Source organism: Gracilinanus agilis, chromosome 5 (genome assembly GCF_016433145.1).
Source record: "Gracilinanus agilis isolate LMUSP501 chromosome 5, AgileGrace, whole genome shotgun sequence".
In the NCBI taxonomy this organism is placed as follows: Eukaryota; Metazoa; Chordata; class Mammalia; order Didelphimorphia; family Didelphidae; genus Gracilinanus; species Gracilinanus agilis.
The window spans coordinates 228,422,592-228,447,628 of NC_058134.1; the positions used below are offsets into that span (position 1 = coordinate 228,422,592).

A 25,037-nucleotide genomic window follows, 5' to 3' on the forward strand; every position below is an offset into this window, starting at 1 on the left:
CTTCCTCCCTCCCTCCCTTCCTCTCCCTCTCTCTCTCTCTCTCTCTCTCTCTCTCTCTCTCTCTCTCTCTCTCTCTCTCTCTCCTTCTCTCCTTCCTTTCTTTTCTATACTACTTAGTTTCCCAATCAGGGGTGTTTTTCAACCACAGTAGATCCATACTCCACACACCAGGGGCTGTTTGGGGAAAATAAAAACACTCAGGCTGCTTTATGCTACTCCCTGTGATTTTGTTCCTTCGCCAATGTTTATCATAACCATTACACTATTTAGTAGATGGTTTTTCTGAATTGTTTTGGTCAAAATAAATTCCTCACTCTGTAGTCAGTCTGCTAAGGAGCCCCTCCACAAATAGCTAGGCTTATCCACAAGCATAAATAATAAATAATAATAAACCCCCCTAAAATAACAGGATCATAGAGGCAGTTGTGTAGCTCAATCGATAGAGCCAGGCCTGGAGTTGGGAAGATCTGGGCTCAAATCTGGCCTGAGATACTTCTAGCTGTGTAACCCTGGGCAAGTCACTTAAGTCCAATTGCATAGTCCTTAATGCTTTTCTACCTTAGTGTCAATTCTAAAACAGAAGGAAAGGGTTTTAAAAAAACATAATAATAAGGCAATAGGATTAGAATTTTAGAACTAGAAGAGATCTCAGGACTATCTGGTCTAATTCTCTCATTTTACAGATATGGAAACTGAGGCACAGTCATGCTTAATAAAGGCTTATTGACTGAGTGAAATATATATATATGTATATGTATATAAACACATATAATGAGTATTTTGCCAGTGAAATAAAATATTACAAATTTGAAATCAAGCCTTTTCCCCGCTGTATTCAGAGGAAATAACAACTCACCATACTCTTTTTGTCTGCTTTTTGAATTGTATAGCCTGTAATGGCAGCATTTCCATCATCCTTTGGTGGTGTCCATACCAAGGCAGCGTTCTCTCCCCAAACATCCTCAATCTTCACAGACTGGGGTGGGCCAGGGCGGTCTGATGAAACAAAAATCACAATGTTAGTGCCCTGCCATTTGCCACCAATCAATATTTTGTTAGAAGAACATTTCTAAACCACCTTCTTCCCACTAGATGCTCGTAAGGGTTTTTCGAGAGAATGTGCTTTCTCTTACAACATAGCCATGACAGACCTCAAAACAGGCGACAACCTCAAAGTTCTTCATTTGAAAAAAATTTCTTCACCCAGAAATGCGCAGTATTAGGATAGTGAAGAAGGTACGACAGTTGCTTGTTGAGGCTGCAGTAGCTCTGAGGCTATAGATTTAGAAATGGCAATAAGCTACTATGGTCTGTACTGATACAATGTACTCCGGTAAAGGAAAATCTTGAGAGAATCCATATAACTTGCTCGGAAAGAGAAGTTTCCCTCTAGAACAGTCCTACTGAGAACAGATGAAAATCATTTAGCAGTTGATCAAGTCTCATGTTACTGTTGTTCAGTCATTTCAGTCATGTCTGCTTTTATGACCCCGTTTGGGATTTTCTTTCTCTCCCTTTTTTTTTTTTTTAAAAACCCTCACCTTCCGTCTTCGAGTCAATATTGTGTATTGGCTCCAAGGCAGAAGAGTGGTAAGGGTAGGCAATGGGGGTCAAGTGACTTGCCCAGGGTCACACAGGTAGGAAGTGTCTGAGGTCAAATTTGAACCCAGGACCTCCTCCTGTCTCTGGGCCTGACTTTCAATCCACTGAGCTATCCAGCTGCCCCCTATCGTTTGGGATTTTCTTGGCAAAGACACTGATGTGTTTGCCATTTCCTTCTCTGGCTCATTTGACAGACTGAAGAAACAGAGGCAAATAGGGTTACATTTCAGTTGTGTCTGACTCTTAGTGACCCTATTTAAGGTTTTCTTGGCAAGGATATTGGAGTAGTTTGCCATTTCCTTCTCCAGCTCATTTTACAGATAAGAGTTAAATGACTTGCCCAGGGTCAAAAAGTTAGTAAGTGTCTGAGGCCAGATTTGAACCCAGGTTTTCCTGACTCCAAACCTGCTCTAACCACTGAGCCATCTAACTGCCCTTTAACAAAATCTCATTTCTATATCTGTTGTAATCATTAGAAAAATGACAGATTTATATTGCCTTGACAAAAATATCCTGGTCTTCTTTCTTTAAACCTACCAACTATCTGAATATCTATTGAGGCACTGTCCACATATTTGTCCACTTTCACTTCCAGATCGTATTTCCCCGAGTGACTCCTCTCTGCTTTTCTGATAAATATGATTGTGTCCGTTTCGGAATTGCGGATATTTATTTGGTTCTTATCTATATCAGCACCATCCTTCTTCCAAGTTAACTCTGGCCTTGGCTTTCCCTAGAAAGAAAGCAGGGGAATAAGTTAAGGTGAAGCAATGAAGCCATTAAGGTGGTTGTATTCCTTAAGAATACACAAAGGGGGTCACACTGCTAGTAGGGGTCAATGACAGGATTTGAATCCAGATCCTTCTGACTCTGTGTATTTTGGGGCAGCAACAGTCAAAACAGTCAAATAAATTTAAGTCAATGCAGAAAGGCTTAGCCAGGTAGTTGACTATACAAAGCAGAAGCCTTAGTGAGTCTCAATTATCCTTTCACAATGACATAGTCATAGGCAAGTTTTGGGGTTGGCACTAAGTGGAAATTGATTTTAATTTCATGAGCTGATAGAATTTAGTGGGTCACAGTGATTTCTGAAAATATCTTTTGATATGTGTATGTGCATTTTTAGAATGATATTTTATTTTCCCCTTATTACATGTAAAAACAACTTTTATGTGAATATTCGTATGACTCATAGAAGTGTTTAAAATTCCTGATTATTCTTTAAAAAAAAAAAAAGAACAATTCTTACCTTCAGTCTTAGAACCCATACTGTGTATTGTTTCTAAGGCCGAAGAGTGAGAAGGGCTAGGCAATGGGGGTTAAGTGACTTGCCCAGGGTCACACAGCTGGGAAGTGTCTGAGGCCGGATTTGAACCCAGGACCTCTGGTCTCTAGGCCTGGCTCTCAATCTGCTGAGCTACCCAGCTGCCCCACATTGATTATTTTTTTAATGTATTGATTTTCACCTAAAATCAGGAAGCCCTTTCAATGGCATAGAGCACTGATGACGAACCTATGGCACGGGTACTAAAGATGGCACACAGAGAGCTCTCTGGGGGTACATGCTCCCCCCCAAGAGATTATTACTAGAAAGGCAGAGAGACTCAGATAGAGCTGCTTCCCTCCCCCTCTCTCCACTGTGCCTGAGACATTTTTTCACATCTGCCCAGCAACCCAATGGGAGAGCTTCCTCAGTCCGGGGGAAGGGGGAGGGGTGACACAGAACTGGGTCTGGGCGGGGGCAGGCCTGGCACTCTGTCTCCAAAAGGTTTGCCATCACTGGCAAAGAGCATTGTTTTCTGGATGCTAAATTTTGTTTAAAATGAGGGCTAGATTTCCCAAATCACAGACTGGGAAGAACCTTAGAAAGGTTTGCTTCCTTTTCCCAGGCCCACCCTCCTTACCCTTTTCCCTCCATCCAACTTTAAAGTCAGAACAGATCCAGTTGGACTGAGACAGAAAGGCAGTTTTCCTCGATTCCATTGGCTTTGTCAAAGCCCATTTTAGTGTTTCATTGCCTTCCGCTTCAGAAAGGGCTTCGTTATGGCTAGCCTAAACTCACTGTCACCCCATTCCCATTGTATAACGTGTTGGACCAGATGCAATTCCAATAGAGAATAAACTTCCATGAAATTGTTACCTGGAAGGGAATCACAAGATTGACAGCCTCTCCAACTCTTCGAAGATAGGTTTGCTTCAGATGTCGTGGGATGCGAATCTTTGGCGGTTCTAATGGAAGAAATAACATTTTTGAACTGTCAGATTTCCCCCCTAATACGTGGGAAATACGCATATGTAATAGAAAGAAACAGCCAACTTCATGGGCCACAAATGGAGATATTTTCCAATGACCAGGTATACGCCATTAACAGCTTGTTTAGGCAAAGCATTTTCTCTAGATAGAAACACTCTGGGACCAACAAAAATAAATCTTTTTTTCAACGCATGACAGTCCTTCAAATACTTGAAAGCAGCTATCTTTCCCCTCTAAATATTTTCTTTCCCCAACATCCCAAGTTTCTTTAAGTGATCCTTGTATAGACTGCATGGTCTCGACTTCCATGATTATCCTTCTCATCTTTGTTTTTTTTTTTTTTTTAATCCCTTACCTTCTGTTCTCATAGCAATTCTAAGACAGAGAAGTAGGTGATTAGAGTTAAGTAACTTATCCAGGGTCACAAAAGTAGGAAGTGTCTGAGGGCAGATTTGAACCCAAGTCCTCCTGATTCCAGGCCATCAAGCTACCCCACCATCCTACTCTTCTTCCCTGGACATTCTCTAGCCTGCCAATGTCCTTCCTAAGAGAGAGTACCCGGAACTGGACAAGATGCTCCAGATGGAATCTGAACAAGGAGAATTCAGTAGGACTATCTATCACCTGCCTCACTGGACCTGTGGTTAAAATTTGATGAGTATAATAAAAATGATAATCCTACCTAAATTAATTTACTTATTCAGTGCTATATCTATCAAACTACCAAAACATTTTTTTTAGAATTAGAAAAAAAATTATTTCAGCATTCATTTGGAAAAACAAAAGATCAAGAATATCAAGGGAAATAATGAAAAAAACGTGAAGGATGGAGGCCTAGCGTTACCAGATCTCAAACTGCACTATAAAGCAGTGGTCATCAAAACAATATGGTACTGGTTAAGAGACAGAAGGGTGTATCAATGGAATAGACTTGCTGTAAATGACCTCAGCAAGATAGTGTACAATAAACCCAATGATCCCAGCTTTTGGGACAAGAACTCGGTATCTGATAAAAACTGCTGGGAACATTTGAAAACAGTATGGGAGAGATTAGGTCTAGATCAACATCTTACACCCTACACCAAGATTAATTCAGAATGGGTAAATGACTTAAATATAAAGAGGGAAAACATAAATTAGATGAACATAGAATAGTATACCTGTCAGATCTACGGGAAAGGAAGGAATTTAGGACCAAGCAGGAGATAGAGACCACTACAAAATGTAAAATGAATAATTTTGATCATATTAAAAAGTTTCTGTACAAACAAAACCAATGCAACCAAAATCAGAAGGGAAGCAACAGTTGGGAAAAAATTTTTGTAACAAAAACCTCTGACAAAGACCTAATTTCTCAAATTTACAAGGAGCTAAGTCGATTGTACAAAAAAATCAAGCCATTCCCCAACTTACAAATGGTCAGGGGACACAAACAGGCAGCTTTCAGATAAAGAAATTAGAACTATCAATAAGCACATGAAAAAGTGTACTAAATCTTTCATAATTAGAGAAATGCAAGTCAAAACAATGCTGAGGTACCACCTCACACTCAGCAGATTGGCTAATATGCCAGTAAAGGAAAATAAATGTTGGAGGGGTTGTGGCAAAATCGGGACACTAATGCATTGTTGGTGGAATTGTGAATTAATCCAGCCATTCTAGAAGGCAATTTGGAATTATGTGCAAATGGCTTTAAAAGAATGCCTGCCCTTTGATCCAGCAATATCACTACTAGGTTTGTGCCCCAAAGAGATAATAAAGAAAAATACTTGTATGAAAATATTCATAGCCACATTCTATGTGGTGGCAAAAAACTGGAAAATGAAGGATAGTCCCTCGATTGGTATCAATGAACAGATTGTGGTATCTGATGGTGATGGAATACTACTACTGTGCTGTAAGGATTGATGATCTGGAGGATTTCTATATGAACTGGGAAAACCTCAATGAACTGATGCAGAGTGAAAAGAGCAGAACCAGGAGAACATTGTACATAAAAAGTAAAATACTGTGGAACAATCCAATGTGATGGACTTTGCTATTAGTAGCAATGCAACAAGCCAGGACACTCCTAAAGAACTTATGGGAAAGAATGCTAACCACATTGATAGAATTGTGGGAGCAGAAATGCAAAACAAGAACAAATGATAGATATCACTTATTACATGTATATATGGGGATGTGATTTGGGGTGTAGGCTTTAAAAGCCTGCTCTATAGCAAAAATGAATGATATGGAAATAGATATCAAGTGACGACATTTATACAACCCAGTGGAATTGCTTATTGGCTCTGGGAGTGGGGAGAGAAAAGGGGAGGGAGAGAAAATGAATCATGGAAACATGGAAAAATATTTAAAAATATAAATAAATGAATTTTAAAATTTTATGAGGAAAGTCTTTCCAATGCTGCAGAATACAACCTACCCTCTACCTCTGGTCTCATCTGATTTTTGTCCATATATTTTTGTTGATCTGCTGGAGAAGCACTTCCAAACATGCCAGGTCTTTTATATACATGCACACATATACATACATACATACATACATACATATATACATACATACAAATATGTGTGCTATATGTGTATGTATATTTATATTTTAAATGTTGAAAATAAGTTCTCTATATATACAAATATATAGTATGTGGATATATGTGTATGTATAAATTATATATGTAATTTTACTTTCAACACTTAAAAAAACTGGAGGGTTCCAAATTCTCTCACTCCCTCTTACCCTGTCTCTACCCACTGACCAGGCAAACAATTTGATATGAATTACACATGTGAAAGCCCTGTTAGGTTTTTAACACTCCACGTGCCAGCTCTTATAGCTCACTCTACTCAAGCATTAGCTTTTTTTCTGGCTACTCTGTCCTATGAAACTCACGTGAATCTTGTGATTCACTAATAACCTCAGATCTTTTTCACTTAGACCTGGTACTCTTTCAGCTTGAACAGAGATGGTTCTTTGATTTCTTACTCCTGGGAATTACTGGTAAATATGTAATTTAAGGAGAGAAGTGATGAGAAGATTCAGGATAGTAAAGAGTTAGAGGAGAGGAGGGGGGGAAAGAACAGGGGGGCGGGGAGGTAGAAATAAAACATTTTGATAGCTTACCAATAATCTCCTTGACTAAGATGGGCTGTCCATAATATTTAGGCTCACTGGCACCAGCAGCATTCACAGCTTTTACTCTCACAAAGATTTTTGCATCCGTCGGAAGACCAGTGATGGTGAATTTAGTTTTGTCAGTTAGTTCTGGGTTGGCCACTATCCAGTCCTCAGCTAATAAATCAAAAAGAAAGGAAAAAGAGGGAAGAATTCTCCAGTTATTTGCCTGTCATATTTAGTCTGAATCTCAGATAGTAGAAACTCAAAATTGCATTTTATTATTAATACTAGAATTAGGGCATGAGACTTTGGGTCCAGACTCATAGAAAATAGTGAGATATGGGGGCAGCTGGGTAGCTCAGTGGATTGAGAGCCAGGCCTAGAGACGGGAGGTCCTAGGTTCAAACCCGGCCTCAGACACTTCCCAGCTGTGTGACCCTGGGCAAGTCACTTGACCCCCATTGCCTACCCTTACCACCCTTCTGCCTTGGAGCCAATACACAATATTGACTCCAAGACGGAAGGTAAGGGTTTAAAAAAAAAAAAAAAAGAAAATAGTGAGATATTTAAAACATTTAAATGGAAAATGTTTAATTTTGTGGCTTCACGTGAATAGTTTTGGGAAGGGAATTCTGTGATTTCTGAAGAGCCTCTAATTTTCTCCCTATAGAATACTAGTGTGCATTCTACCAACCCAGCTATTCTTTAAGAGCAGAAAGTAATCTCTCGAGGATGGGGCCCGTTTTGTTTTCTGTCGTTGTATTACCAGCATGATTATGGTAAGCCCTCCCCCCCCCCCCNTGTTGATCTGAGTACCCCCTCTACCAGTGACCCCTCTGGGACTTGGCAGATGATTACTGAGGATTAATATGGCTAAAACAATGAGTCCATTTGGCCAACTTGCCGTTGGGTTTAGACTGGCTCTTGGGAGACAGAGACAGACAGAGTCTAGAACCAGGTCTGTACTTAATGTTTTTCTAGCTCAGCAGGTCCTGCCAGAATTAGTGCTTTGCTGGCACAGCAACTGAGGACCTTAGAGTCACGTCTACCACAAGAGGACACATAAGAAGAGGATATTATGTAGTATTTTCCAGCAGTTTTCTTGGTGTATTTTGATAATAATTGATATAATTATTTCCAGTTAGCCATCTGTACTCATAAAAATTCAGAAAGCAATAAAATGTGTTGATATGGATGGCAAAGACATCGGCATAATTTATAGTCATAAAGAGTTATGTAAATTCTGCATTTTCTCTCTGCAAATCTATTGCTGAGACTCGAATATTAGGGCAGGAAATCGGACTGCAGAAATAACAGTGAAGATAAAATTTGTTCTAGAGGCCAGATACTGGGTTGGGAGTTGGTATAAGTCAGAGCATCACAGCTTTAAGCTGGATAGAACCTCAGAGATGACCAAATCCAAGCTCCTCATTTCCCCTGAGATACCTGAAGCCTAAGAGAGATTAAGGAACTTGCCTAAGGTCCCGTAGGTAGTCAGCTGAAGAGACAGAATTTGAATTCACACCCCATTGTCTTCAAGCCAATGTTTTTTGTTTCCTTTCTGCTAAAAGCGGGAACACTGAGGTTTTGGTAGCTTCATCCCTGCTCATCCCTAACCCCTCGTATCAATGAAGCTGTTGGCCCATCCTCAGCCACAAGATGTGGGCTAGGGAAATAACAGTTGCAAGTGGATGAACTGTTTCTAGTTTCTACACTGTTCTTGGCTATTATATCTCCATTCTCTGTGTAAGGAATCGGGCTGGCAGATGGAGGACCCTAAGCTCTTCCTCTGATTTCCGCAGGCTCCTTTGTGTGGGGATGACAAAGAGAGGGTCACTTTATTTCACTGTTAGCCGTGAGACTTTCCCAGCCATCTACACCATAGACTAAAAAGAAGCTTGATACTTTGATGGAATACTGTACCTGAGAGATCAAGGGCAGCCTCCCCCTTTTCATCAGACTCTTTTGCCGATGTACCTTGTAAGAGGTCATCATTAAAATTAATCCAAGACACCCACTTTCACACAAAGAGGAGTATTGTATCAGTAGTTAGCATTCTCTGTTAGTAAGTGATGCAAAGTGTGCAAAGATCTCCATCTTCAGGGGAGTGATCGGGAGAGAGACACCAACAAGTTTCTAGGCAGAGTTCTCGTGAGGTCAAGTTTCCTATCCAGTGGGTGGCCACTTGGGAGAGACACTCTCCCACCCACAGTCTCGCTGAGCCCGAGGCCCCAGCCACAGTGAAGAAGGGCAAGAGAGAAAGAAGAGTGAAGGGGAGAGAGTGGGGGGCTGAGGCACCTCCAGCTGTAGAGAGTAAGAGACAGGCAGAGCACCAGCAGGCTGAAAGGGAATGGTTGGGGGGGTGGGATCTAGGTCAGAGGGGAATGAAACTACTCAGCCTCCCCAGACATTCTTTGGAGTGTCATGTTCATCCCTATCCTTTGATCTTGTCTTTTCCTTCTACACTGTAATAATAATAATAATAATAATAATAATAATAATAATAATAATAATAATAGGAAAAGAGACTAGAACTGGGATTTCATTCATCGTGGGATTTCCTAGGTAAGGAAACTCTCTTTACCAACTTAATTTGGCACCTTGTCTGCAACTCCTAAAGTCTGGGGCATCTGCCTAGAACACTGAGAAATTATGCCTTGTACAGAGTCACACAATCAGTGTGTGTGTCAGAGAGCAGCTGTAAACCAAAGCCTTCCATCCTGGTTTTGAGGCCGACTCTATACACTACACCCCATTGCCTCTCAGTCATAGTTAGACCAAACATTTCCATGTTTGCTTTGGAGTTTGATAGAGATGATTTATAGCTCTTCCCCTACCCCTTTGAAAATAAAGACCGGAGGGAAAGAGAGACCCTCTTAGTCCTGGCACATGACATGGCTCAGCACATGAGAGATCTAGCCACATTGCTGTTCTGGAATTCTCTGTCTGAATCCCCACCCCACCTTTTTTTTCTAGGGCTGCCATAGGGCCAACAGGAGGTCACAGTAGAACAATAAAGACCCCTGTGGACCCAAAGCTCACCAGGAACCATAGTCTTCTTCCTATGGAGTTCTCCAAGGATTCTCTCACATTCTTGTGTCAAAGGTTGAACCTTCATTCCTAATCATCATCAATTAATGATGACAAAAGGGTCACTAGTTCCATGGGATTAATGTTTGAGTTTCAAAAGGAGCTGGAATGGCAAGCACTTGTTGGCTGCCCGTAGTCGGTAGTTCTCTGTCGAGTTGGTGGCATCTCCCAAGGGAACCAATGAATTCTCAGTTCCCATGCTCCAGATGGGAGAAAGGAAGAAGGACAATTTAATTGATGGCCTAGAGACCCGAGGATATGAGAGTAGGAGGAGAAGGGACTGTACATTGAAAAGGAGAAGGACTCAGGAGCAGGGATTTTCCTAGCAGCTGAAACAGAGATGTAGGTAAAGTTCTTAAAGAAAGAGATCCTGCCAACAGCTGGTTGTGGATTGGGTCTTTTATATTCTTGGTGGACAAGAAAAGGAGAAAGATAAATGAAGAAAGAGTAAAGAGAGGAGACTGAAAGAAAAAAAAGAAGTTAATGATAAACGGAGGGCGTAGAGGAGAAACCAGAGGAAGCAGGAGAGAAAAGAAGCATGAGGGAGGAAGAACTAAAAATATTGAAATTCCCAACCCCCTTTCATTTAAGAAAGAATAAGAAAGAAAGTGTTGGGAGTGGGTAGGTAGAAAAGGGAATGAACACCATAAAATACAGAAGGGAAGACCACAGACAATGCAAGGGGAAAAAGAAAACTTGTAGAAGAAAGAATAAAATACCACAGGCATAAACTAGAAAAAGACAGAGCCAGAAATAACACACCATCTTATAAAGAAAGGTTTCTCTTACAGAATAAAATCCGACATTTCCCAAAAGCATTAAAACATTATAGAAAAATTAGTTTAGGAGGAACGCAGCCATCAAGAGACTGAAGAACAGGGCAGCCAATAGAGAAAGAAAAGACCACAAGGAGAAAATAGAAAGATATAGACGTTAAACTTTCAGAGACAGCTGATTCCAAAGTCATGTTATGGGGGGCAAAAAAGATACATAATAATGACTGTGTACATATACATATGTATATATGGGCATATATATGCATATGTATCTACACAGATCACACGCAAAATTATGTAAAATACATTTCATTGTATTTTATCTAAAGGTGGGTAACATCAAAATGACAGCCAGCTATCATTTTGTTGCATCTTCTTACATTTTAAACCTATCGGAAAGAAAAGAGTAAAGAATTTGCTCTATTTCATACAACATAAACATCTGTGGTCAGTGGCCACATCAAACATAAGACTGAACAATTCTGTACGGTTAAACTTTGGCATTATTACAAATGGGGGAGGGGAAAGTTTGGGGTGATTTGAAATATTACAAGAATTGGAGTTTCAGTTCACCAACAACCCCAAGAGGCATTCAAGAAACCAGGTTACCCAAAGATTTACAACGTTACGGTGGCTTGGGGTGATATGATGGAGATCCTAGACTGTGATCCCCACCCTTCTTGGACACTTTCCCATAGTTTCTCCCTTCATTCAGGATGACATCTTCCTGGCATTGGGAGCATGGGGGCAGATCTCAGGCAGAAAAGCGTGTAACAGCTGAAACCAGATTGACTGTGACTTCATCTCATCCCCATCTGTTCTTCCCTCCTGACAGAGTTGATAATTTCCAGGGGTGCTCTAATCCAGGGGCTAGAGATTTCTTCATCAAGTCTCTCTGCACAAGAATTCTCTTCTTTGTAAGTCTCCATCCAACCCACCCCCAAATCTTTGAATCCATAATCCTCATTTCTCATCTGATGTGTTCTAAGATTCTTGGGTCCAAGAATTATTGAAAGAAGCTGAATTTTAAACATGGTGACAAGGAAGCTCATTTCTCCCATTCTCACAGAAAAGTGAGCAGGCTTCTCTGGTGAGATACTTACCTAAGATCTCCTAGAATGAAGATGGAAGCTAGAAGTGGACCAGGCTTGCTTACTCATCTATGATTATGAGGCTTCCCTAATTTTTGCACTTGACTTCCATTCTTTGGTGCTTGACAAGGATACAGCCCATAATAATCATTTGTTTCTATGTTCCTTGCCTCTTAGCTCTGTGTCTCCTCCTCTTTCACCCATTCCTCCTACCCTCACCTCCACCTCTATTGTTTCTCTTTCCCCTCTCGTTCTTAAGAATGATCTCTCTCTTTTGCCTCCCTCCCTCCTTTCTTTCTTTCTTTCCTTCCTTCTCTCTCTCTCTCTCTCTCTCTCTCTCTCTCTCTCTCTCTCTCTCCCCTTCTCTCTCTCCCTTTCTCTCTCTCTCTCTTTTTTAAAAAAAAGTTAAAACTCTTGCCTTCTGTTTTAGAATCAATACTTTATATTGAGTCTAAAGCAGAAAAGTAGTAAGGGCCAGACAACCGGGGTTAAGTGACTTGCCCAGGGTCACACAGCTAGGAAGTACCTGAGGCCAGATTTGAACCCAAGGTGTTCTGTCTTTAGGTCTGGCTCTCAATCCACTATGCCACCTGCCTAGCTGCCCCCAAAGGTGATTTCTTTAGAGCAGTCCCAAGCCCCTGGACAAGACATATTGATTAGATGCGGAACCTGTTTCACCAACTGTCAAAAGACAAGGCTGTCAATATCACTTATTGAGAATCTTTAAAAAAAAATCATCCTTTATATTTCCTTATTCCCTTATTGTTTGTTTATCTTGGGAAGGACAGGGGAAGCTCTCTGCACATCAGTAAGCAGCTCACCACCTTAGAGTATTACAGAGCATGGACAGGCAGGCTAAAATCACATCTCACAGGATCATAGATTTGGAGGTGGAAGGAGTCTTGAAGGTGAACTACTGTAATCCCTCCATTTTACAGATAAGGAAACTAAGGCCCACAGTCACCCAGAACCAGGATTCAAATCCATGTCACCTGTTTCCAAATCCAAAGTTCTTTCCTTGCGCCTTTGCCAAATCTATTCATCCTAAACAAGCATTGGTTATCTTGTGGAAGAACACATTGCTTTAACAAAAGGACTGTAAGTCTTGAAGCTGACTTTTGGGGAGCTTTCTTTCCCATGTCTTGGCAGAACCACAGAGTGCTCAGGTCACTAGGCTTGCTAGGAGAAGGCTTATTTGGGGGGCAGCAGCTAATCACTATAGGTAGGGCTGATTAAGAACACATCCTAGAGGAATTACATTTCATTCCTTATTATTATTATTATTATTGCTATTCTTTTTGGAATTTAGTCCAACCTTTCTTAGTACGAAAGAGATGACCTTCTAAGGAAAGGAGAAAACGTGGTGTGAATTGTCTCCTCTAATGATTGCTGTCATCATCGTGAGCCCTAGGAAGAAACCTTCACGGTGGTTACTTACTTCCTTCAAAGCAATACTCAATCACATAGCCATCTAATCCGGCAGCGCCGATCTGGTCTGGGGGCCTCCATTTCATCGTCACAGTGCTATCGGTTACCGAGTCAACAGCCAGAAGAGTAGGGGGACTGGTCACAGCTTTAAAAGAGAAAGGACAGGGGGGAAGCCATGAAATGCGAGCTCCCAGAATCTCAAGATTGTCACAGAAGGGACTCAAGAAGTCGTCTGGTCTCCCTCTCCCATAGCTGAAAGGAATCCCCACTACCGCCTCAGCTTCTTCGGGGAGACTTGCAGAGGGGAACACCTTTAAAAACCATTTGGTACAAAATCTATTGTCATGCTTTTCTCCCTCTGAGGCTGACCATTCCTCTTGTGACAGCTATACTAGGGGGTTTTTAAAAACCCTTCTCGTCTGTCTTTAAATTTATATATAAATATATAATACATTTCATTTTTAGAATTATATTTTAATATATATATTTATTTTTATACATTATATATTTTACACATAAATATATATTTTATTTTTATAATCACATCTCAACACAATCATTTATTATTTGTCATGTGGTAGAGATGATTATAATAAAATAAAGAATTATTAAATTAAAGAATTAATTTGCTATGAAATTCAGGGTTCCAAGGTAGAAGAGCAGTAAAGGGCAGGCAATTGGGGTTAAGTGACTTACTTAGGATCACATAGTTAGAAGGTTTCTGAGTTCAGATTTGAACCCAGGACTTCTCACCTCCACAGCTGGCTCTCCATTAAGCAACCTGGCCTCTGAATAGCAGTCATTGTTGGTAAAATTTCCCAACACCATACCTGAATCTGCCTCTTTGTAACTTCCACCTGGGGTCAAACAGAATAAATCTCACCCTACTTCCACATAAGGGACGTCCGAATACCTGTAGACAGGTATAGGCAACCATCATGTTTCCTGTCCACTTTTCATTCCTTCCACCAAGTTGAAACATTCCAGGTTACTTCAACCAATCCTCAAAAGCCATGGAATGAAGACTTTTTTTTTTTTGCCATTCTGGGTGCCAGTGGGGATTTTTTTTTCAAGTTTCTGTCTTTTCTAAACTGTAATGCCCAGGCCTGAACATAATACTCCAGATATAGTCTGCCATGGGACAGGGGATTATCATTTTCCAACTCATGGAAATAATGGTTCCTGTGAAATATAATTCTTAAAAGTCCCTACAAGGAATTGGCAAGCATACAGAGGGAAGTGAAGGCTCAGGGGAGGACATGATTGCTGTATTCAAATATTTGAAAGGCTCTTATTCCAACAAGGAATCAGCCCTGTGCTGCTTAGCCCTGGAGGAAAGAATGGGTAGAAATTATAAGGAAGCAGATTCTAATTCAACTGAAGGAAGTCCATTGAATGGATTGCATTGGAAGTAAGTGAAGTCACGTCATCACTGTCTCTACCTTCTATTACAAGTCGGATTTGAATCAGATGATCCATGAGATCTTTTCCAATTCTGAGCATTGATGGCCTTATTTGCCCTGGAGCTTTCTTGTCTCTCCAATTGCTCCTTTAATTAATAAGAGAGCTAGATTCTAGAAGCTAAGAATTTTAGGGATAGTATGAAGACCTTAGTATGAAGAGATCCATGTAAAAACAATTTTCCTCACCAAAAGATCTAAGCTCCCCAAGAGGAAGGAAGCATATCATGTCATAGATTTCTTTTACATCTTCTACAGCTTTGGGCCCAGAAAAAATATACCTGTGTATTAAAGAATACTCTCTTTGATAAATTACAGTCTTACAGAGCTTCTTTCTCCAAAAAGAGGTTAAACAAAGTCTAGCACTCTATTTACTACACAACATTTCCTATCTATGACAATAATAGCTGTTGCTTAAGTAGCAATTTATATATATATATATATATATGTGTACATATATATAATGTCTTTTGAATCTCACAAGAATCCTATGAAAAAGGAATAGAATATTTTACAATTATAGGAAATTTTATATTTTTAAATTTTTACACATGAAGAAACAGGCTTAGAGAGAGATGAGTTATGGTGACATGCTAAATATCAAAGGTGGGTTCGAACCCAAGTCTCCCTAACTCCAAGTTTAGCTCTCTATCCACTACACAGTACTACCTTCTTTCAATGCTGAGTAAGTATTTGATAAATCTGGAATTGAGCTAAATTTGAAGCATTTATTAATTGTCTGCCATGTTAACCACATTCTCCTCAGGAGGATTATTGTTTTTTGGGTGACAGACAATATTAATTCTTTCGAGACTGGTATTCCGTGGCGGATAGTCATAGAGAATTACTCAAAGAATACTGGAGTCCAACTATGGAGTTTCCACTGCCATGGATTAAAAAATAATTATTATGAAAATCTTGGTAGCTTTTTTCCATGTTTCAGCTTGTCCTTCCTAGTTCACTCCTTGATGTTCTCAGAATGATCTGGTTTAATTATACTTAGATCTCTAATCAAACTTAGTACATTTGTCTTTCCTCCTACAGACCTACATCCATCTGCCTTAGTAAGATTTTACAAAGATGTTTAAATACTAAAGTGTCACTGTCACTTCTACATCTCTCTGCTTGGCAGAGATTATTTGTTGGCTGAAGTGGTTTCTGGCCTCTTTGACCTCCTTGTGGAGATTGATTCACATTAGTTAAATATCCTTAGAAAATGGTGACTTTTTTTGGGGAAAAAAACTATTTCCCATATTCAGTGTCAATAGATGGTTTAAATTGGTTGAGTTGGAGCTTTTCAAATTGCTTATGAAATCATCTCATTTCTATTTCTCTAATTTGGGATCAGTTTTAATTTTTGCTTAAATAAGTCAATGGTCTAAATTATGTTTTTATATTTAATTAGTTGGTTTAATAATTGTAGATTTCTTAAGCCTATTTTTTATGCTTAATTGATCACAATCAATTAAATTTACATTATATTTTATATTTGAGTTTCTGAAGCCTCAGGGTAGCTGCATGCCTTTTTATATTTAATTGATTGTAATCAATCAAATTAAATTTATACTTAATTTTACATTTATGTGTGTGATATATTTTATATGTACAATAAATATTATATTTTTAGTTAATTTACATTTTGATATTTTACTGAAAGGTTTAATAACTTGGAGATCCTCACTGTGGACATTTCCCAAAACATTTTCACTGAATGGCTTCTAAACTGGGGCATTGGCAGTATGTAATGATGGAAAGAATGTTCTCTTTCATTTCCTTATCCACAGTTGTCTGTTTCTTTTTTTGTCCAACATATAACACATATTGGATTGTCCACAAAGTAACAAGGCTGACTTTTCAAGGCATCCACCCTCTCTTAGTTAAATATAAAAATATGTTAAGCCATACCATTGAATTAAAGAATTAAAACTGATATCAAATTAGTAGAGAATTAAAAGAGATTGTAGCTCCAGCCTGAACATTGGATGCCATTGAGAGATCAGGGATATGTATAACAATGTAGAGAACGATGTTCGTTTGAATGGAATGCATGGTAGTAAAGACAATGTTATTTCTTTTTTTTTTTAATTTTTTTTTTAATTTATTTTTTGCCTTTTTTTTTAAACCCTTAACTTCTTTGTATTGGCTCCTAGGTGAAAGAGTGGTATGGGTGGTCAATGGGGGGTCAAGTGACTTGCCCAGGGTCACACAGCTGGGAAGTGTCTGAGGCCGGATTTGAACCTAGGACCTCCTGTCTCTAGGCCTGACTCTCAATCCACTGAGCTACCCAGCTGCCCCAAAGTTATTTCTTAATCACCTTTATCATAAGATTACTGGGGTGCATCCAATAAGCTAATTTTAGTGGGGAAAAAAAGCCAAAATGAATAAGAAGAATGAATGAAGAATGGAAAAAAGAAGACAGATAAAATATTAAAGAATTGCTAGAACCCCTTCTCTCTTTCACATTCCGGTAACTGGAGAAAATAAAGCATCTGTCCCAGTGACATACCTTGGAGGTCTCAGTGTCATCCCTTCCTAGTTAAGCCTAGTTCACTCAGTCATGGTGTTTTTCAGTCATGTCCAACTCTTCATGACTCCGTTTGTGGTTTTCTTGGCAAAGATACTGAAATGGTGTGCCAATTCTTTCTCCAGTTCATCTTATAGGTGAGGAAACTGGGCCAAATAGGGTTAAGTGACTTGCCCAGGGTCACACAACTAGTAAGAAGCCAGATGTGAACTCAGGAAGAGTCTTCCTGAATCCAAGCCCAGCATTCTACCCCCTGTACCACCGAGTTGCCCTTGCTCAGTAATAGCTGAACTCTTACAGAGGGCAACGAAAGAATGGTCTGGTGACTCATGGGGTACCTGACCTTTTCAGTGGGGTTATGGAAAATTATTAGACCTGCCTGATGGAGGCCATGTAATACTGTGGAAAGAATGTTGGAGCTAAGGTCAGGAGAGAGCTGGGTTTGAATCCTGTTTGCTATTCTCACTAGTAGTATGATCATGGGTAAGTATTCAACTTTCTTAAACCTCAGCTTTTTCATTTGTAAAATGGGGATAATAATGCCTAAACTGGAGAGCCATCCTGAAGGAGATGCTCTCTGTGAAATCCTTTGTAAACCTGAAAGTCCTAAGTAAATGTAATCTGAGGTTATTATTCAAATCCATCCCAGCGTTCTTGATCACTCTGTTATAGACATATAGTTGGAAGTATTCTGTTATCCTGATTTTCTACTCCTCCTGTTTTATGAAGAAATCAGTATTTTGAGCAGCAGCTTCCATAGGTTAATTTTCCCACCAGGAGGTGATTCTCTCCACCAAGACAGGCCCCCTCTTTACTCACCCAAGGGAACAAAAGGCTTGGAGGGCATGCTGGGCTTGGAGATGCCAATTGCATTTACAGCAAATATCCGGACCTCATACGCAACCCCTTCAATCATTTTCTTGGGTTCAAATGTAGTTTCTTTGATGAGATCAAAATTCAGCCTCATCCACCTAGAGCTCTGTTTTTTTTTCCTTTCTATGAAGTAGCCTGGGGGAAGAATAATATGGGCGTTAAACAGCTTTTCTCTCCAGTCTATAATTCTAGATCAGTGGTTCCCAAACTTTTCTGGCCTACCGCCCCCTTTCCAGAAAAAAATATTACTTAGCCCCCTGGAAATTAATTTTTAAAAATTTTAATAGCAATTAATAAGAAAGATAAATGCACCTGTGCCCATCACCTCCACCCTGGATTGCTGCAGCACCCACCAGGGGGCGGTAGTGCCCACTTTGGGAATTACTGCTCTAGAGTAAGGCTAGGAGCAAAGGCAGCTTCCTGGAAGACAGTTTTGGTTTGTTTTTTTTTTTTTTCTACCAATGAACCACAGTGCTATGGGTCTTGTATTTTCAAGCTAGATGAACTGGAAACCAAATGAGTGTCCATCTATTGGGGAGAGGCTGAGCAAATCATGGTATATAAATGTAATGGAACATTATTGTGCCATGAGAAATTCAGAGAAGCTGTGAGGACTTGTATGAATTAATGCAAAGTGAGAAGAACCAAAACAATATACACAACTACAATAATTCAAATGAAAACAACACAATGAATAATCTTGGTGCCTGTTCATCCTCAGATAACAGTGACGCAATAGCACTGGGTCTATACTTAGAAATCTTTTCAGCTTGATGGGCTCTTCCATTCCATTGGCATGGCCTTTGAGGACCCAGAGTCACTTCTGTTCCATAATGAGGTACCAGAGCAATAGTCAGGGTGGACAACAGTGTTGTCTTACGTAACATCTTAGCTTCTAAGTGATGCCTTTTAAATGCCACCGCTGATGGGATAACCAGAAGGAATACCCGGTTCTTGGATACTTCTATATATTTCTCACAACGCACTTACCGAGGATAGGGGACCCTCCATCGTTTGCTGGGGGTTCCCAGTTCATTATGCACCAGTCATCTCCCACATCTGACACATTGGGTGCTACTGGAGGATCGGGGATATCTATGATAGAGAAAATGGAGAAAAATGTTAAGTTAAAAAGTCCAAAAAGAATTTTTTTCTATGAAAATCACACTAATAAGAAATGCTTTTTGGAGTATATTTCTCATAAGGATACCAAAGGAAAGGAATAAGCTAACTTCAGTAAAACTAAAAACCAGAGTAAACAGGAAGAGAGGGGAGGGGAGGGGAATAAAACTAGCAGTGGGGAGAGCACTTCCTCTCTTTCCCTTTGAGTCACTGGGGAAAATGGAGTATCTGCCAGAAGGGAAAAGGGTGCAGGTGACTGGTAAATGGAAAGAGAGCAAACAAGAAAAGGGAAGAAAAACTGCTGGCACTGAGAAAGGGGGAGGGAAGAAGAAGCAAGGAGAAGAAAAGGATCAAGGAGGGTTTGGGTTCTGGTTTTGTTTTCATCTTACATTGGGGAAATGGCATCTACGGCTTGGAAGACTCTATAGACATATTTGCTTCATCTGAGAAACTGGTGGATGAAGCGCTATATAGAGCCTTGAAGAGGGGAAGGGGGAAGGGAAGGAGAAGGGGAAGAGAGGGGGAGAGACAGAGAGACAGAGAGATGGAGAGACAGAGAGAGAAGGTAGGAGAGGAAGAAAGGGGAACATATGCAAGTGGTGGTGGTAGGTGATGGAGTTAAGAGGCCCTTCCCTCAAAGGGTTAAAATCAAGAGTAGAAATAAGTCAGGAAAACAAAGAATTAATAAATCATCAGCCATTTTCTATTATTTTTAGGATCAGATGGAGATAAAATCAGAAGATGCATTAACTCTGAGCAGACAGATGATGGTTACTCTATGGTGAATAAATCCCTTCACCTTAACAAAACAGTCTGAAATAAAAATACTAAAGTTAACATTCTATGGAAAACAAGTCATTTGTTTAAGGTAGTGTTATTTTTATTAATCTTTAGACCTGTGCTTTCACTGTTGGAGAAATTCCCTCCACTGATATATATCGTAATTTCTTACTTTGTCTTCAAAAGCTGCCTAGAACACTGAATCGCTTCGTGACTTTCCCCAGGGTTACATGGTCAGTATTTGTCAGAGGTAGAACACGAATCCAGAACTTCTTGGTTACAAGGCTGGTTCTATATCCCTTATTGCAGTGGTGTCACATTTCTTAAAAAGAAGTGTGCCAAACAGCACTCTGCCTTTTCAGAATCACAATCTAGTTGCCTAAGACCCACTCAATGCCGGTGGATAGCTGTGTCCACCACAAATGTCTACCTTAGTCTCTGGTGGGTCCTGGAGGCTCCTCTCTTCCTGGGAGAACTTACCAACCACCTTAATTTTGATGCTTGCATGTGCTTCTCCTGCTTCATTCTTGAGATTGATGTTGTAGACACCAGAGTCTTCCCTTTCTGCTACATCAATGACCAAAGTGCTACTATCGGGATAAGATTCTGCTCGTATCCGACCCCCACCCTCTGCAATAGCCTAGGAAGAAAATGCAGAAACAAAATGGCAACTCTATGGAAGAGAAGGAGGACTCCACAGGCCTACATTGGATCAGGGATTCTTCTCCTGGGGGGTGGGGGGATTACATTTCTAGTTTCATTGAGCTCTAACAGAAAATTTACATTTCCTTTAGTTTCTTAAAAACATGATTGTAAGAAGGGTCCATAGACTTGACCAAACTGACTTCCAGAGGAGTCCTCAACACAAAGGAGTCAAGGTCTGGGAGGAGCTCAAGGACCATCAGTTGGGAGTGTGGCCCTGCTTTTGAAAGTCAGGCAAAGAAAAGTTTGGTAGTCCCACCTAAAAGTTAAATGAAATAAAATCTGTTTTCTGTAGGATCTATGGCCGGAAGGGAATTAAAAGATCATCTGAGTCACAGTCCCAGAATCTCCACAAGAGAAGGGGCTTTAGAGACTTCCAGTATACAATGCTACAGGGGTTGGGGTTAATTTATCTCTAATGAGCCTATTCCTCCATGAGGAAAGAGCGGGTCATTTTCTTGTGGAATTAAATGAGGAATTCATCTTGATTGTAGTACCTTTAGCCTGACAGAGCAGATTTTCCTACAAAAGGTAAATCTTGACTGACCTACTCTCAACTCTCAGTAACCTAAGGAGTGAGGGATGCAGCAGCAAAGAAAATCCACAGACAATCCATGGATAATTCAAGTTTCAGGAACAAAGTAGGTACTTGATAAATACTTGTTAACTGATTGTATTAAAATGAAATCACTCCCATTTTAAATTCATAATCTAAATTTTTTCTGCTTGCTATTTTTTGAAACCAGAACTACTAAAAATAACAAGATGATAAAACAGTAGAATCCTATCACTTTTCTCTTCCATGGACTACCTTACTTCCCCAGAAGAAATTAATCTATCATATACTGACTACTATATTTGAGGAGACACTGTTTCATTATGATTACTTATACACTGACATGAATTTGAAGGTAACTGGTTTCAAGGAAATTTCGTAGGTTGTATGGATATCAAATGGGAAATTCTTTAAAAAAAAAACAAAAACAACCACTTAGCTTTCAGAAATGGGAAATACCTTATCTGCCCGGCTCCACATTGCCTTGGGGGCTGGCTCTCCACTGACTGGGATCTCCAGGCGAAGTTTACTTCCAGCAATGACAGTGACAGTATTGTCAGCTTCTAGGCCATCCAGATAGATCTTAGGAGGATCTGAATATAAAATACAGTTATTAATATCACATCTTCATTTGGACTAAGTGCTGTCTCTGAAGTCTGAGGACCTGGGGGTTCAAATTCATTGATATTTGTGACTGGTGTAACCCTGGACACCTCCTCACTTCAACTCCCCCAGTTTTTTCATCCACGAAATGAAGGGGTCAGACTCAATGGCCTCTAAGATACTTACCAGCTCCAGATCAGTTGCTATTGTTTTTGCCAATTTTCACAACCTTATTGGGGTTTTTCTTGGCAGAAATACTGGAGTGGTTTGCCATTTCCTTCTCCAGCTCATTTTACAGAGGAGGAAACTGAGGCAAACAGGGTTAAGTGACTTGCCCAGGGTTACAGAGCTAGTGTCTAAGGTCGGATTTAAACTCAGGCCCTCCTAACCCTAGGGCTGGCACTCTATCCCTTGGGCCACCTAACTGCCTGACATTTAGTGGTTTGTTGTTGTTCATTCATTTCAGTCATGTCAACCCTTTGTGACACTATTTGGAGTTTTCTTGGCAAAGACAACGGAGTAGTTTATCATTTCCTTCTCCAGATAGTTTTACAGAGGAGGAAACTGAGGCCAACAGGGTCAAGTGACTTGCCCAGAGTTACACAGCTAGTAAGTGTTTAAAGTCAAATTTGAATTCAGTCCTCCTGATTCCAGGGCTGGCATTCCATCCCCTGCCCCACATCATGTAATGGGTTATGAGGAGCACTGGCAAATGGAATGCCCCTGATCCATCAGTATATCATCTAATCCATGTGCTAAATGCTAAAGGCATTGTGCTAAGTGTCATCTGAGGTACAAAGATGAAAAAGACACGGTCCTCGGAAGAGCTCTAGATTAGCCCTGGGTCCAAAACCTAATTCAACCTTAGGTGCATTTTTCTTCTCTGAATTTCATTTTCCTTACCTGTAAAATGATGATATTCTATTAATGACTATCTTATATAATATGTAGTCACTGTGAGACTCAAAAGAGGTCCCAGATAATGATGGAGAGCAAACTGATGATGCCATTGGAGGGAGAAACAGAAGCCACATTGTCGTGAGAATATAATCCTGACCACCTTGGGAACGAGATCACAAGCCAGATTTGAAAGAATGGTTTTGTTGTGATGGAACGCTTTATGTGTCTTACCTTTTGCTGGTGTGCTCTCTCTGCTTAAAAAAAGAAAAGCAGCCAACAAATTATTGAGCCACTTTTGAGATATTTTTATTTATTAAGCTAGAGAAAGTGAAGTGGAAAACTGGTGCTCTATAATTGATTCTGACCAACAGGTTGCTGAAGAAGAAGTAACCACTCGGATTTAGAAGGAAAGCTGGGTATAGACTGGTAAATATCCTTTGTACTGGGAGAGCAGAATTCAGAGAACTCAGATAAAGGATAGGTAGGATTGCTTTTTTTTTTTTTAATTGGTACATTTTCTACCTGTCCTCAACATTGAATTTCTCCATCTTCATCACCATGGCACCATCTCTGCATTGCCCCTTCCCTTAGTGTATCTTGATCTCTTCCCTCTTTAGCTAAGAAGTGAAAGGTCTCCATCCTAGGAGACAAAAGCTATGGAAGGCATTTACCTGGTAGGTCTCCTCCAGAAAATTGTTGAAACATCAGTGTCATTTTTCAGTAAACTAAAGTGATAAAAAAAAACCTAGAAAAGGCAGAATTCTCAAATCTAATTTTGCTTCTGTTTTCTCTGCCCAGGAGGATGATTCTTGGACGGAAAAGAACATGATAGAAATAGTTAACAGGGATTTGAAACCCCAAATAAGGAAGCAGATAGTAAAAACACCTGTCTTTGATGAATTTGAATTTCCTGCCTCAGACAAACTACTTTCAAGAGATTGCCAGATGGGAAGAAGGGAGGAGCATAGAGGATGCCAGCTCCTCCTCCTGACCCTGTGGGTCCTATGGTGTGAAAGAAGCCGCAGTTAGCTTTGGAGAGGATGCTAAGAGATGTGATGTCTTCAGAAGAAAGTAGGTGGAAGGAATGTGAGAAGAAGATATCCAGGATTGAGAAAAATTAATATTAAATTATATTATCAATTTGTACTATTTCTATGTGAAATCATTTCCCTAAGCCCCTTATCCTCCCAAGGTCAAGCTGAAACAGCCTACTTGCAAACTAAGGTGATTCCCAGGACCTAAGTTACAAACAGGGCTGGGACCTTTTGTCTTTTGTTGAAACCTTAAAAGCATTTGACAGCAGGGCTGATTAGTCACTATGAACTTTGACCCACTTGAAAGGAGGGTGTGTTGGTATTTTTCTTATTTGTTGAAGAGTCACCATCCTTGTGATGAAGTAAGGAGAGAGGACTTCGGGGCTCTAAGTCTACCTCCTCTTTTGAAATATCCACCAATGGGAACTCTCAGGGGGTAAATTCAAAGGATGAACTATCAGTCCAATCAGAAAGAGGAAAGACATCTCCCCTTTTTTTGAGAGTCAAGGATCACTGAGGGGTTGGCAAAAGACCCATTCTTTGTTAATGGGTTTGCATGCTCCCATTAATAAGTAATATTATTTTCAGAGAAATGGCCTCATATTCTTCATTGGCTAAAATCTGAGCACTACAGCATCATAAAATCCTAGATCTAGAGCTAGAAAGAATTTTAGAGGTGATCAAGTCTAAGCCCCTTATTTTCCACATGAGGAAACTAAGATGCCAGGAAAAGAAATGACTTGTCCCAGGTCATACAGTCAGTAAAAAGTAGAGCCAGATTGGATAAAATTACACCGCAACAAAGGAAGATTCCAAAAAATTGAATAGAAAGAGAGGGCAGAGAGACTAATAACTGTGGGAGGATGGGGGTTGCACTTATTATGGGAACAGTTGGTGGTTGAGTAGTAGAGGCACCAGATTGCTTCACCTTTCCAAGATGATCCCATACAAGAGTCAGAGAAGAGAAGAGGCATGGGGATGTTTTCAGGGAATAGCAAGTAGCTCAATTAGCCTAGTAGTTAGGGTACATGAAGAGGGTAAGGAGAAATGAGGCTAGAGTGGCAGAATGGGACAATATATAGAGTAACTGACTGACAGGCTAGTAAATGTGCATTTCACTTGGG

General features: G+C 40.1%; 1 protein-coding gene across 1 annotated transcript in view; it reads right to left on the reverse strand.

Annotated features, from left to right (window-relative positions):
• The window catches only part of MYBPC1 (myosin binding protein C1), a 76,542-nt gene that overhangs the window by 12,949 nt on the left and 38,556 nt on the right, over nt 1-25,037 (reverse strand). Inside the window, exons 17-25 of the mRNA XM_044679150.1 lie at nt 21,836-21,969; nt 20,599-20,758; nt 19,207-19,311; nt 18,163-18,351; nt 13,370-13,504; nt 6,981-7,148; nt 3,743-3,831; nt 2,140-2,335; nt 857-996 (exon numbers count right to left, since the gene is read on the reverse strand). Coding sequence (XP_044535085.1) covers nt 857-996; nt 2,140-2,335; nt 3,743-3,831; nt 6,981-7,148; nt 13,370-13,504; nt 18,163-18,351; nt 19,207-19,311; nt 20,599-20,758; nt 21,836-21,969 — 1,316 coding nt within the window. The remainder of the gene's footprint in view (nt 1-856; nt 997-2,139; nt 2,336-3,742; nt 3,832-6,980; nt 7,149-13,369; nt 13,505-18,162; nt 18,352-19,206; nt 19,312-20,598; nt 20,759-21,835; nt 21,970-25,037) is intronic.